We start from the raw sequence: 14,282 nt of genomic DNA on the forward strand, positions 1-14,282 counted from the left end.
CCAAGTTGGCCTACCTACTCAAGGAACAGCAGCAGCTGGACCCTTATTTCTGCGCCCTTCTAAAGGCTGCTTTACACGCTACGACATCACTAAAGTGATGTCGTTGGGGGTCACGGAATTTGTGACGCACATCCGGCCGCGTTAGTGATGTCGTTGCGTGTGACACCTATGAGCGATTTTGAATCGTCGCAAAAATGTGCAAAATCGCTAATCGGTGACATGCCCCCCTATTCCCAATTATCGTTGCTGCTGCAGATATGATGATGTTCGTCGTTCCTGCGGCAGCACACATCGCTATGTGTGACACCGCAGCAATGAGGAACCTCACCTTACCTGCGGCCTCCCGCAATGAGGAAGGAAGGAGGTGGGCGGGATGTTCGTCCCGCTCATCTCCGCCCCTCCGCTTTGATTGGGTGGCCGCTTAGTGACATTGCTGTGACGCCGAACGAACCACCCCGTTAGAAAGGAGGTGGTTCGCCGGTCACAGCGAAGGCCCTAGGCAGGTAGGTAGTGCGATGGGTCCGCACACTTTTGTGCGCCACAGGCAGCAATTTGCCCATGTCGCACAAACGATGGGGGCGGGTACGCACGCTAGCAATCTCGCTAGCGAGATCGCAGCGTGTAAAGCAGCCTTAAGAGTTGTGCTTTCTCGCAACACCACTAGTTAAGCAGTTTGCTAGGATTTAAAAGCCTATTGTCTGAATAACGCCCTATTTAGCGCTTCTTTTGTCCCTCCAGTTTTTATTCAACACTGTAAGATGATCGACTCTATTATGGAAACATCACAGGCCACCCAGTATGGGGTTCGTTAGACACTGTTGTTTTCCATTATGTGATGGATCTGAACAACAAAAGTCTTAACTTCATGCACAGGAGCAGACAAACAAGAAAACTACAAAAGATGACAAATAACTACAATATTTATAGAAACAAAAAATAGGCAAAATTATTTTTTTTTGGAAAAGCAGCATGATTAAAGAAGATTAGACTGTGTAAACACATACTGTAACTTTCATTCAAGATCTCGAAATGAGAAACCAAATCACAACACAGTAATTTCTAATACATCACATAGTAAAAAAAATGTACAAACTAAGATGCAGCAATCTGGGTCAGGCAGTGGCTGATTCATGCACTTCTTTACCCCCACCTAAAGTTTTAATACAGAAATATACTGGTAAAGTACAGTATGCCTCTGGGGTATGCATCCTTTTAAAGCACCAATCCAATGGTTTCTTTGATTTTACTCTAAGGGAAATGTATGTAGGTTCCATGGTCACATCAAAGGAAAATATTTCCAGAAATATAGAAAGTATGCTTATCTCTTGAAAAAAAAGTCTTTTAGGTGAACAGTAATAACAGTTTAAAGTCGTAGCAAAGTGATTTAATAAATATAGTGGGAATATAAAAAATACCACAAAACTCTAATAAATATTTTTAAGCTGACACATACACATATATATATATATATATATATATATATATATATATATATATATATATATTTCTGTATGTATATACATACACACACACTCACACGAGAACAAAATTGCAGAACAATGTATATATTGTAATCTACATTGGTCAATAGTTGAAGGTTTTTTGTAAGGGGTGCACCATGCCACTAGAACAGTGTTTTACAAAAGATCCAAAGCTTATCAACATGAAACCTTTATTTTGCCCTAAACATGATGATCATAATTAGAGAATAACAATGACTGTAGCACAGAGATAGATAATAAGTAAATATTCTGAAGGTAACAACAGTCACCAATCAGTAGGACGTGTACAGGCCTTTGCTTTGAATGACTTCAGCACATCTGTGGCCACAGGACATCACTAGTCTCTCACACTGCTCTGGTGTGATTTTTATCCACTCTTCTTTCAGACTCTTCCACAGTTCTTTGACTGTTGTGGGTTTCTTGGCCATAACTTTGTCACCAAGGACTTTCCAGAGGTTTTCTATTGGGTTTAGATCAGGACTATGGGCTGGCCATGTCACTGTCAATTTTTTTCTGTTTCAAGGAACTGCTTTACCCATTTTGGTGTGTGACATGGGGCATTGTCCTGCATGAAAATTACTGGCTGATTGAGTGATGAACACAAGTAAGGAACCACAGAAGATTCTGATACACCATTGCATTCACTCTGCCATGTAGCTGTATGAGAGGTTCAACTACTGCTGCAGAAAACATTCCCTAAACAATGACACTTTCTTCACCACCTTTCACTGACTTCTTAACACACTTTGGGTTCAGTCTTTCCCCAGTTTGTTGATGAACATATTGTTTCCCATCATACCCAAATAACTTAAACTTGCTTTCATCAAAATGAACTGTGGACCCCTTCTCCTCTGTCCACACAACATTGTCAGGTTTCCGGGTTTTCCAGTTCTCTTTTGACAAGAGCTTGCCCTCGGTTAACATGGAGTTTACTGTTCCGTTGCCCTACTTCCTGTCCAGCTGCTTAAAAGGCCGCCTCTAAGCCTAGTCCAGTGCCTGAGTATACTGCTTGCTGTGTGCTCCTGCCTTGCTGCTTCTAATTCCTGATTGCCTTTGGATCCTCCTGAAAGAATACCGACCGACTCTGGACCATACCCGGTTTCTTCAAGCTGTGCCTGGACTCCGTCTGCCGTCTGTGGTCAGCACTTCTGCCCGGTTCCTTCCGGTTTGTAACTACTCTGGACTATCATCCCGTACGGACACTCCTGGACTTTACCACTTGCCCCTTGTGTCCCGGCTGCTGCGCATTTAGGCCTTCCGGGGTGATTGCCGGACAGTCCCTGTATAGGGGTTCGCTCTGGTGGTCTCCCTGGGGGAGTCCGGTGCGTGGCCCCGGGAATTCCCTTCGCTCCGTTTCGGGAAAGTATTTCGTGTGTTTGTTCTGCTGTGTTTGTTCCGTTCTGTACCTACCGTGGTTACATATTATAAACATCTTGTACCAAGAACTCGTCTCTGGTTGTCATTGCCCTAACGCTATCGAAATCCTCAGAACATACAATAGTATTACATTATACTCAGGCCATAAGAGGATTTCGCTGGGGCAATGACTGAGACACGAGTAGATCAGCTCTTTTCCATGATTAACTCCTTACAGCAGGAGATGGAGGCGGTACAAACTAAACTTAGAGATGTGAAGGCACAGCTGGGCCATGATCACCAGGTACTGGGTCCGGCTATTCAGGATTTGCAAGTCAGAGTGGAGGCTCAGGAAGCCGTCCCCACTACGTCCGTATCAGCTGCCGGTATGCCTAGGTTACCCCCATTCCGTTTCAATGGTGATCGTAGTCAGTTTCGTGGATTTGTTAAACAATGTATACTGTTTTTTGATGTACATGCTGATTATTACCGTTCTGACCGGTCAAAAGTGTTATGTATAATCATGTTATTAACCTCACGAGCACTGGCTTGGGCTAATCCTATGATAGAGAATCGGGACATTCGTTTAAATCACCTGGATGACTTTCTGACCGCAATGGCGCAAATGTTTGATGATCCGAATCGCCGTGCTACCGCTGAATCGGCTCTCCTTTCCTTACGTCAGGGAAAGCGTTCTGTCGTGGAATACGCCACTGAGTTCAAGAGGTTAGTGGTAGACACCGACTGGGGAAACAATGCATTATTGTCTGCTTTCAGAAAAGGTTTGTCCGGTACCATCAAGGACGAGTTAGCTCGTTCCGAATCTCCAGGGGATTTTGAACTGTTTCTCCAGCACTGTGTGCGTATTGATACCCGCTTGACGGAACGTAGACAGGAAAAATGGGCAAATGGGCAGCTGTAAACCGTGTAAACAACTTTGCGTTTCCTTCCAGAGAACCCGCTCTCAGGACGCCACGGGAGGCCGAGGACGTTCCTATGCAAGTGGACTCTCTGCAAAAGTGAGAGACCAACGAACGTCGTGAACACCGGCTCCGTGAGCGTTTGTGTTTCTATTGCGGTCAATCGGACCATTTCTTGATCGACTGCCCGAAACGTCCAAATCGCCCAAATAAGGTATTGGCAGCCATGGCAGAGTGTGACAACACGGACGCAGAGTCCGATATCTCTGAGGCAAGTGGACACTTGGATGCGGTATTTCCCTTGACTGTAATGTCAACCTCACCGAAGGACTCAGAAGGGAAATATACCCATTGCTCGCTTCCCATTCAGATCCGGTGGGAGGGACAGCTAATACCTACCTCTGCAATGATAGACTCTGGGGCAGGGGGAAATTTCATGGACTCCTCTTTTGCCAGGAAACACGGTATCCGGACTCAGCAAAGATCCTCACCGGTTACCATGGAGACGGTAGACGGATCTCCGTTAATCTCTGGACCAGTTGATCGGGAAACAGTACCGCTAGAATGCGTGATGAAGCCAGGTCAGCAGGAGACCCTTGTTTTCATGGTAATTTCTTCTCCTCATTTTCCGATTATTTTAGGTATTCCGTGGCTACGGTCTACAAATCCTGTCATCGATTGGGAGACTAAGGAAATATCCTTTCCACCGCAGAGTGGTCCGACCATTAGTCCAACTGTTCCGGTTCCAGTAACACCGAATGCGGAGGGCACTGTACAGGTACCTGTTTTACCCCCGGTTTATCATGACTTCGCAGATATATGCGACAAAAGAAAAGCCGATCAGCTTCCCCCGCATAGACCGTATGATTGCCCCATAGACTTACTCCCAGGGGCGGAGATCCCGTTTGGTCATGTCTACCCGTTGGCGGCACCTGAGCTAGAAGCACTAAAAGAGTACATTGATGAAAGTCTAGCCAAGGGATTTATTCGCCCGTCTACCTCACCAGCAGGGGCACCCATCTTTTTCGTGAAAAAGAAAGAGGGGACTCTGAGACCCTGTATTGACTACCGGGAACTGAATAAAATAACCATCCGGAACCGGTATCCGTTACCGTTGATTCCTGAGCTATTGGAGAGGGTCCAACAGGCAAAAATATTCACTAAATTGGATCTCCGTGGGGCATATAATCTACTTCGCATACGTCCCGGAGACGAGTGGAAGACCGCGTTCCGATGTCGGTATGGACATTTTGAGTACCTAGTGATGCCTTTTGGACTTTGTAACGCTCCCGCGGCTTTCCAACATCTAGTTAACGATATTTTTAGGGATATAATGGACCAATTCATGGTGATTTATCTGGACGATATCCTAATCTTTTCTGATTCCCTACAGGAACACCAGGAGCACGTCAAGACCGTACTTACCCGGCTGAGGGAAAACCACCTGTACATTAAGCTGGAGAAATGCGAATTCCATTGCTCACAAATACAATTCTTAGGTTATGTCATCTCTCCTCAGGGACTGAACATGGAGTCTGGCAAGATACAAGCAATTCTAGACTGGCCGGAATCGGGAAACATCAAAGAGGTACAACGCTTTGTCGGTTTTGCCAACTGTTACCGACGCTTTATCCGTAACTTTTCAGAGATCGTTCGTCCCATCACTCTGTTAACCAAGAAAGGACAGAAGTTCGTGTGGTCCACCCAGGCCCAGGAAGCTTTCCATCGTCTCAAGGTTTGTTTTACCTCAGCGCCAATATTAGTACATCCGAATCCCGCACTTCCCTTTATCGTGGAAGTCGACGCTTCCGACTATGCATTAGGGGCCATCCTTTCTCAAAGGACTGGGGACAAGAGTCTCTTGCATCCGTGTGCTTTCTTTTCCCGCCGGTTGTCCCCTGCAGAAAGGAACTATGACATTGCGGACAAGGAATTGTTGGCGATTATTTCAGCTTTTAAGGAATGGAGACACCACTTACAGGGAGCCGCGCAGCAAGTGATAGTACTCACAGATCATCGTAATCTGGAATTTCTTGAGTCTGCCAGGTGCCTGTCTCCACGGCAAGCCCGTTGGAGCCTATTCCTTAACCAGTTCAATTTTATCGTTACCTACCGTCCAGGTTCACGTAATGGGAAAGCCGATGCCTTGTCCCGAATCCACGCCGTGGACTCCGTGCCTGGAACCCCGTCTCAGACCGTGTTATCGGATGCCAATTTCGTTGGAGTAATCCAGGACCAGGACTTGTGGAAGGACATCAAGCTGGCCTATGATGGTGACGTATTTCTTGCTGCCCCCCCGAATGATGTAACTCTTGTTCTTCGGAATGGTGTGTGGTTGAGAGAGCGACGCATTTATGTCCCGGAGGCCGTAAGACTTCGGGTTCTCAAGTTAGTCCATGACTCCGTGTTGGCTGGTCATAGGGGGGTACAGAAGACGCAGGAATTTTTGAGCCGTTTTTTCTGGTGGCCTACCTGTTTAAAGGATGTAAAGGACTATGTCCACTCATGTGTGGTTTGTGCCCGGTGCAAGGTCCCTCGTGTGGCTCCTACGGGACTCCTCCAACCGTTACCCGTGCCATCTCGCCCTTGGGGGTCTATCTCAATGGATTTTATTGTGGAGTTGCCGGTCTCAGGTGGTCACAATACCATTTTAGTGGTGGTGGATTGGTTGACAAAAGCTGCTCACTTTATTCCGTGTACCGGTCTTCCCTCAGCCGCAGAGACAGTGGATTTGGTTATCCAGAACGTATTCCGATTGCATGGGGTACCGGACGAGATCATCTCTGACCGGGGCGTGCAGTTCACGTCTAGGTTCTGGAAGGGGTTTTGTACTGCACTCCAGATTGATGTCTGTTTGTCTTCTGCATACCATCCTCAGACAAATGGACAAACCGAACGGACTAATCAAACCCTGGAACAATACCTTCGATGTTATGTCAGCCATCTGCAGGACGATTGGTTGAAGATGCTTCCGTTGGCGGAGTTCTCGTATAACAACACTCAGAGCAGCTCCACTAAGGTAACGCCCTTTTTTGCTAACTTGGGTTACCATCCGAATGTTTTGCCTAGGTCACCCGTAGCAGTTTCGGTGCCAGCGGTGGAGGACCGAGTGACAGAGCTACGACAAAATCTGGAGATTCTAAAGGACACTGTGGCTACGGCTCAGGAGCGTTACAAGAGGTCGGCAGACACTCACCGGAAACCGGCACCCATGTATAAGGTAGGGGACTCTGTATGGTTATCCACCAAAAACCTGAGGTTGGGTGTTCCTTCGCAGAAGCTGGGACAAAAATTCATCGGTCCGTTTAAGATCACCAGGATCGTGAGCCCTGTGGCCTGTCGGCTGCGGTTACCGCACCATCTGAAGGTACACCCGGTCTTTCATGTTTCTCTCCTCAAACCCGTTTCTCCTAATACGTTTCATGGTCGTGTCGTGCCTCCTCCTCCGCCTGTGATGGTCGATGGCGAGGAGCAGTTCGTGGTTGAGGACATTATTGACTCCCGGATCCATCGTCGTCGGCTTCAATATCTGGTACGTTGGCAGGGGTACGCCCCCGAGGACGATTCCTGGGAACCCGTGGGTAACATTCGGGCACCCAGGAAGATTGCTCAGTTTCATCGACGGTACTCGGACAAACCTGGCCCTGATCCGTCCTGAGGCCGTTTCGGGGGGGGGAGTAATGTCAGGTTTCCGGGTTTTCCAGTTCTCTTTTGACAAGAGCTTGCCCTCGGTTAACATGGAGTTTACTGTTCCGTTGCCCTACTTCCTGTCCAGCTGCTTAAAAGGCCGCCTCTAAGCCTAGTCCAGTGCCTGAGTATACTGCTTGCTGTGTGCTCCTGCCTTGCTGCTTCTAATTCCTGATTGCCTTTGGATCCTCCTGAAAGAATACCGACCGACTCTGGACCATACCCGGTTTCTTCAAGCTGTGCCTGGACTCCGTCTGCCGTCTGTGGTCAGCACTTCTGCCCGGTTCCTTCCGGTTTGTAACTACTCTGGACTATCATCCCGTACGGACAGTCCTGGACTCTACCACTTGCCCCTTGTGTCCCGGCTGCTGCGCATTTAGGCCTTCCGGGGTGATTGCCGGACAGTCCCTGTATAGGGGTTCGCTCTGGTGGTCTCCCTGGGGGAGTCCGGTGCGTGGCCCCGGGAATTCCCTTCGCTCCGTTTCGGGAAAGTATTTCGTGTGTTTGTTCTGCTTTGTTTGTTCCGTTCTGTACCTACCGTGGTTACATATTATAAACATCTTGTACCAAGAACTCGTCTCTGGTTGTCATTGCCCTAACGCTATCGAAATCCTCAGAACATACAATAGTATTACAAACATGCTCCTCACCAAAGATGAGTCTAGCCTTTTGTCTCTTTCTGCTAATGAGAGGTTTCGTCACTGCAGAGTGGGCTTTCAGTCTAAATGCTCTTAAACAGTGTGAAACTGTATGATGAGACAGATCCTTACCCTGTTCAGTTTTGAACTAGCAAGCAATTCCAGCTGCAGTGTTGAAATGATTACCCCTGGAGATTCTCCACATTATCTTGTTCTCTCTTGCATTTGTCTTTCGAGGGCGGCTAGCCTTCTTGGGGGACTTGAAAGAGTTTGTGATGTTGTAAAGATGCAATATTTTAGAAATCACAGGCTTGGAAGGGCCAACTTCACTTGCTATGGCTGATAGGGTCAACCCTTTTGGCCTTCATCTGGACAACCTGCTGCCAGAGTATTTCAGTCACTTTGAAACGACTTTTTGCAAAATCAGTGTAAACTGGAAAGTTAGGCTGCCAGTTGAATAGGGTTTGTCAGATATTTAAGGAAATTAGTACCAGGTGCCAGATTAACACCAATAACTTGCAGGTATCGGAAAGTGTTCTCTAATTTTGATCAGTGTTCTTTTTCATTTATCTATTTTACATTTTCATTACGTGTGTTACAGTATGGCTAGCTGATAGACGAATAGATGGAAAAATACGCCTATCAGAAGTCAGGGTCCACCGTGCAGTGATGTTATGGCTGCTTCTTGTAGATAGGTGCCTGAACTGCAACTAGGCAAATGCTACTAAATATCAGAGTCCCCTGAGTTAAAGAACCCACATGGAGGAAAGTAAAGGTTAGACCACGAACTCTATTACAACACAGAGAGGTATGGGCTATAGCTATAGTAATGGCAACTCTGTTACTGCACAGGGCGCCAAAGCCTGAGATCTCGTGTTACAGATCACACGGATGCTCTAATATAAACTCTACCAAGCACTGTTATATTACAGCGTCAAGTAACGACTTATCACTTCTGTTACTTCACAGAAGCAAATATATATATGTGGCGTACACAGTACGAATAGGGTGTATTTAGTGGACACTAACCGTATCCCACAATGGAGGAGACTCAAAGAGTGTGTAGAGGAGTCATTGAGGCCACTAGCTCCTATCAAGGACTACTTTGGAGTTCCACCAGCTAACCACCAGTGAACCCAGTACTAGCATAGCCCAGAAGCTCTGCCTAGCTCTGCCTTCAGGAAGAAGCCGCTCCCTGCAGCGATATGTGTGGGTCCTTCCCACAGGATCCTTTGCTTCCCCCTCCCGCCTCTTCTCCTGACCCTCACCTGACTATTCCTGACAAAGTGTTGGTCCCTTGGACTCTTGGTGACCTATTAGAGGTCCATTCAGTTTGATATAGAATCTTGTCAGGATACTTAGAACCCCTTGGTTCCTCTTATTGCTATATTAACATCCTCTCCGTGAGTTACGTCACCCCCCCCCCTATTTTGCACATGTGGGTGACTACAGGTTTGGCTGATATTATTTATTTCGGCACCATTATAGCTGTACACAATTATTGAGCTATTATGTTGCTATAACCATTATTACGTGTGATTACTATTGTGTCTAATGGTTAGGTCATATTGTGCTTTTGTATAAATTGCTTTTGTTCATACTATTTAATGATTAAGAGGTTGGGTGGTGGCTGCATACTGTGCTATTGGGTGTGTTGTTTTTAGTGTTTTTATTTTAATTGCTACAAATAAAGGTTGCCTTTTATTATATAATATATTGGTTGTGCTCCCTATTTCTGTGCAGTACTTTTTCTTGTTCCTCCTTGGTGGCTTTTTTCCACTAATTATTTTTTTGTATGTGTCTATGGTTGTTTTGTCCTGTGGAGACGATCAGAGCAATCTGAAAATGTGTTGACAAGCAAATAAAACCTATTCTTAAGAATTGAACACCTAGAAGATCTTGTTCCATCTCTGGGCAGACCATTACACTCTTTACTACAAATTATCTCACGATCACTTCAGAAGAAGGGAGCAACATTGTAATTGCAGATGATACAGATATTGAAGTTATGAAAGTGAAGCAATAATACCATAATACACGGCAAAGGATACTTGTGATCAAAACCATACCATATCCTAAACAGCTGGGCGCTCTCTTCCTTTGTGGAACCTTCATTTGGGTTTCCTGTCCTCTGTTGAACAAAGTAAATTCAATAAGTCATTCAATATAGCAATGAAGCAAGTTCTCTCAGTGTATAGCAACAATATAAACTGTGAAGCTGTATAAACACATTTTCCTCATTCCCATAAATCTCAGTACACAGTTGGGCTAACACTTCAACCCAACAGTTCCCATTCAGAATTTTGGGCCAATTTTATATTAAGTCAATTTGTCAAAATGTTTTGGATGTGCAGTAGGAACCTGGAGAACAATGGTAAACCCACATGACAAGCAAAGCAACTCAGTGCCGATTTTTCCCAAGTTGGAATTGGGCTCTCTCTGGACCACTGAATGTGATCTCAGTGGAAGTGTTCAGAAGACCCAAAAAGTGCCGTCATGTGACCTAAGGCTGATTTATACAAGGACACTGGGGTAATCATAGTATATTGCTAAAATAAGGATTTGGCTATAGTGCTGTCTCAAAAACCTCTTTATAGTGTTGGACAACCCCTTTAATACTCAATAGGCCTTTGTACTCATTTCTACATCTACAAAACATATCAAAGTTATTTTTGGCTACATGTTTTGTACCGTATGTGAATGTAAACTTAAACATTAATAACGTTTAAAAACTTGGTAAAGATATGCAATTAGAACCAGCAGATGCCTCACAGACCTGACCATGCAAAGATCCATGACACTCCACACACAGGCAAATATTTATATGATATACAATGTGATAACAATTATTCATGCCCTGTGAACTTTTTCACATTTTTCACATTACACCCACAAATTTAAATGCATTTTATTGGGATTATATGTGATATACCAACACAAAGTAGCAGGTATTTGTGAAGCAATAAGAAAATGATAAATGCACGTCACAATTTTCAGATTTATATTTCAAAATATTTATAAAACCATGTAAAATTTCCTTTATACATCACAAATACCTGATACTTTGTGTTTGTAATTGACATTTATGGGTGTAAATATAAAATATGTGGAATTCAAGGGGTATGAATATTTTTTTCAAGGCACTGTATAAGACGTGTGTGGAGTTTTTCTTGGCCTTTCTTCCTTTAGAACATGTGCATGTTTTTTTCTGCATTGTCTCTTATTGGATTTTTCAGCATACTTTATGTTATTGTGCTTTGTTGCTACCTAGATGTCACAGCTGATGTCTGGGAGCACCTGACCCAGCGAGAGCTGTCATCCACTGATAGCCTATGACCTTATTATTGTGGAACGAGGGACCTGCATCTGTTGGCAGCTCTTCATAGATTGTGAGATCTAATAGACAGAGGTCATGGACTTGGTTTCCAATAAGCTTCTTATTTACAGTGATAAGTAAGAGGTTAATATAAAGGCTTCCTTCATTCAAAACTATATATGGTGTATACAAAGTCTACTTATATGAATTTTGAAAATGTATCAGTCTTGTAATTTTGACACTATTTAGGAGATCTGTGGAGATAAAACAATGACATTCCTGGCTATCATTTTTATAGATGCAAATCATTATGACAAATACTTAAGAATGTAGATCACTCAACTTTCCCAGAGTAGATCACTACTTAAAGGGAACCTATCACCAGATTTGGTGGCTATAAGCTGCGGCAAACACTAGTGGGCTCTTATATGTATACAGTATTCTAACATGCTGTATATAAGAGCCCAGGCCACTGTGTATAACGTAAAAATGACTTTATAATACTTACCTAAGCGGTCAGTACTGTGCAGACTGGTTAGATGGGTGGCTCTGTTCTCCGGGTGCGGCACCCGCTCTTTCGGCCATCTTTGTCCTCCTTCTATAGTGCATGACGCGTCCTATGTCAGGCACACGTGCTGGCATTGAGGTCCTGCGCAGGCGCACTACAATACTTTGATCTGCCCTGCTTAGGGCAGATTAAGAAAGCTGTATATAAGAGCCCAGTGGTGGTTGCCGCAAGTAATAATCACCAAATCTGGTGACAGGTTCCCTTTAAATGTGTTTTCTAGGTTCAAGAGAAATTTATACAGTCACAATGTCACTGCAGCTGGCTGAATTGTGACAGTCTGCATAGTGCACACTATAGAGAACAATAGAGGAAAATAGGGTTCAAATCTCAGTGATTTGATGTGTTCTTGTGCCTGACGTTCCTGAGGAAGGGAGCTGAGACTCCAGAAATGCGCAGACCTGTGCAAAATAAAGATCCATTAATCTGAATACCTGAGAAGTGATCATTGGCGCGGCTGATAAAAACACTATTTTCCTCTATTGTTCTCTGTTATATGTTGTTTGGGTTGCTGCTGCCTTGATCCATGTTTTCCATGCCTGTACAGTAGGTGTGACTTTCACAACTTCACTTGGTGAGTATTACTGCTCCCTGTCTCTACGCCGTGTGTTATTGGGGTAAAACCCTATTGCGCTTCTTCTCCACCGCTCTCTACTCATATGCATAGTGCACACTGTCAGAACTCCCCCTATTTCCAGCGTGAGTAGGCAGCATGTGACTTGCATATTTGCGATCACACGCCAACTAGACTCTCATCCTTTTCTCTCAAGACAACATTGAGAGAAGCAGATGTAAATCTATAGGAGGGAGAAGACAAGTAAGCAAATAGGTTCATGCAGAAATTTCTCTTGAAACCAAAAAACCCTTCTACTATTCCCAATCAATAAAAAGTTTTAATACATATTTAGATTTATCTTGTCTTGATTCCCTCAGACTTTAGCAAGGTAATGCCAATAAGTGTGTGCAAAAATATGAAACCTAACTTTTATTAATTCATTTAAAAGATGGGCACACTAAACAAACAATTAAAAGACTGTATATAGAAACAGTCACAACAATTCACAAAGGAGAAAAAGTCCCAAATCTAGTTATTAATAAAGAACTATTATTAAATCTCCCAACAGCAATTCACAACAGGCTTAATTAGAAGCACTAATTAGAAAAATAGCAGCGAAGATGTATATTATGAGTGTAGCCTGGAAGGACCATCCCGCTTTAAAATAATTTATACAAGCCCAAAACTTCAGGCTATATAATAATTGATATAGTACCCCTGCAGGAATTGCCAAATAAACAGCTCACACATAAAGCACGACCTATGGTTCAGGGGTTAATGACTCACAAAATGTCAAAGTGTCTTGTTCTGAAAAATGGAGGATAATGATATCTTCATCATAATTAAAGCTGCTAGAGAACACTGACAGACATAGCATTGATAACCATAGGAAATTTCATTAACATGCACAAGAAGCATTGAAAAAACAACAATTGGTGTTACCGCCATATATCCGAGGGGGGGCTTACATTTTTTGGCCACACCATACCCTCATATGCGGCAACCCTCTAACCTCAATGACACAATTTCCTGGACCTCCCAATGTCTTTTGCAACACTTATGAGGGGAGACAGCGGCCGGAAAAGCAAAATTAATCCACGGTTAGGCTATGTTCACACGCGGCATCTTTTTGTCAGTGCATCTTGAGTGCGTCTTAAAATGCACCAAAAACGCACCACGGTAGAAACGCAATGTGTTTTTACCACGTTTGTTTTTTACGCCTTTTACCGCATTTTGCCCAATGTGTTTTTTTAAGTCAAATCTAGTGACTGGAAGGGCTCAAAAACATGGTAAAAACGCAAAAATAATTGACATCTGGGGTGCATCTGCAAAAAAGCAGCCAAGATGCAGCCAACAAAAGATTCCCAGTGTGGACAGCAAAATAGAAATCTCATAGACTTTGCTGGGAGAAGGAAATGCATGCATTTTGGTGCATATTTGTGACATCAAAAACACACCAAAAGATGCCCTGTGTGAACTTAGCCTTAGAAAGTATATAATGCATCATGAGTACAAATCTCCCCACATATGCAATAAATGGAAACACTGTCAAATAGGAATTACTCTCACCTTAGTGGTGCATCATACTAGGGATATAGGGACAGACATCAGGCTGTGCTGTGCTTGGTAGTGCATCATACCAGACATATAGTGACAGACATCAAGCTGTGCTATGCACCGCACGTGAGCGCTTACCTCCTTTTTAAAACTGGCGGTATGCTGTGTAGCTAGCGAAATGCGTC

The 14,282-nt window shown here is 44.2% G+C and overlaps 1 protein-coding gene across 1 annotated transcript in view; it reads right to left on the reverse strand.

Moving 5' to 3' along the window:
• Positions 1-14,282, reverse strand: part of SLC9A9 (solute carrier family 9 member A9) — a 1,094,760-nt gene that overhangs the window by 169,440 nt on the left and 911,038 nt on the right. Inside the window, exon 14 of the mRNA XM_075340787.1 lies at positions 10,155-10,234. Coding sequence (XP_075196902.1) covers positions 10,155-10,234 — 80 coding nt within the window. The remainder of the gene's footprint in view (positions 1-10,154; positions 10,235-14,282) is intronic.

Source organism: Anomaloglossus baeobatrachus, chromosome 3, assembly GCF_048569485.1.
Source record: "Anomaloglossus baeobatrachus isolate aAnoBae1 chromosome 3, aAnoBae1.hap1, whole genome shotgun sequence".
NCBI lineage: Eukaryota > Metazoa > Chordata > Amphibia > Anura > Aromobatidae > Anomaloglossus > Anomaloglossus baeobatrachus.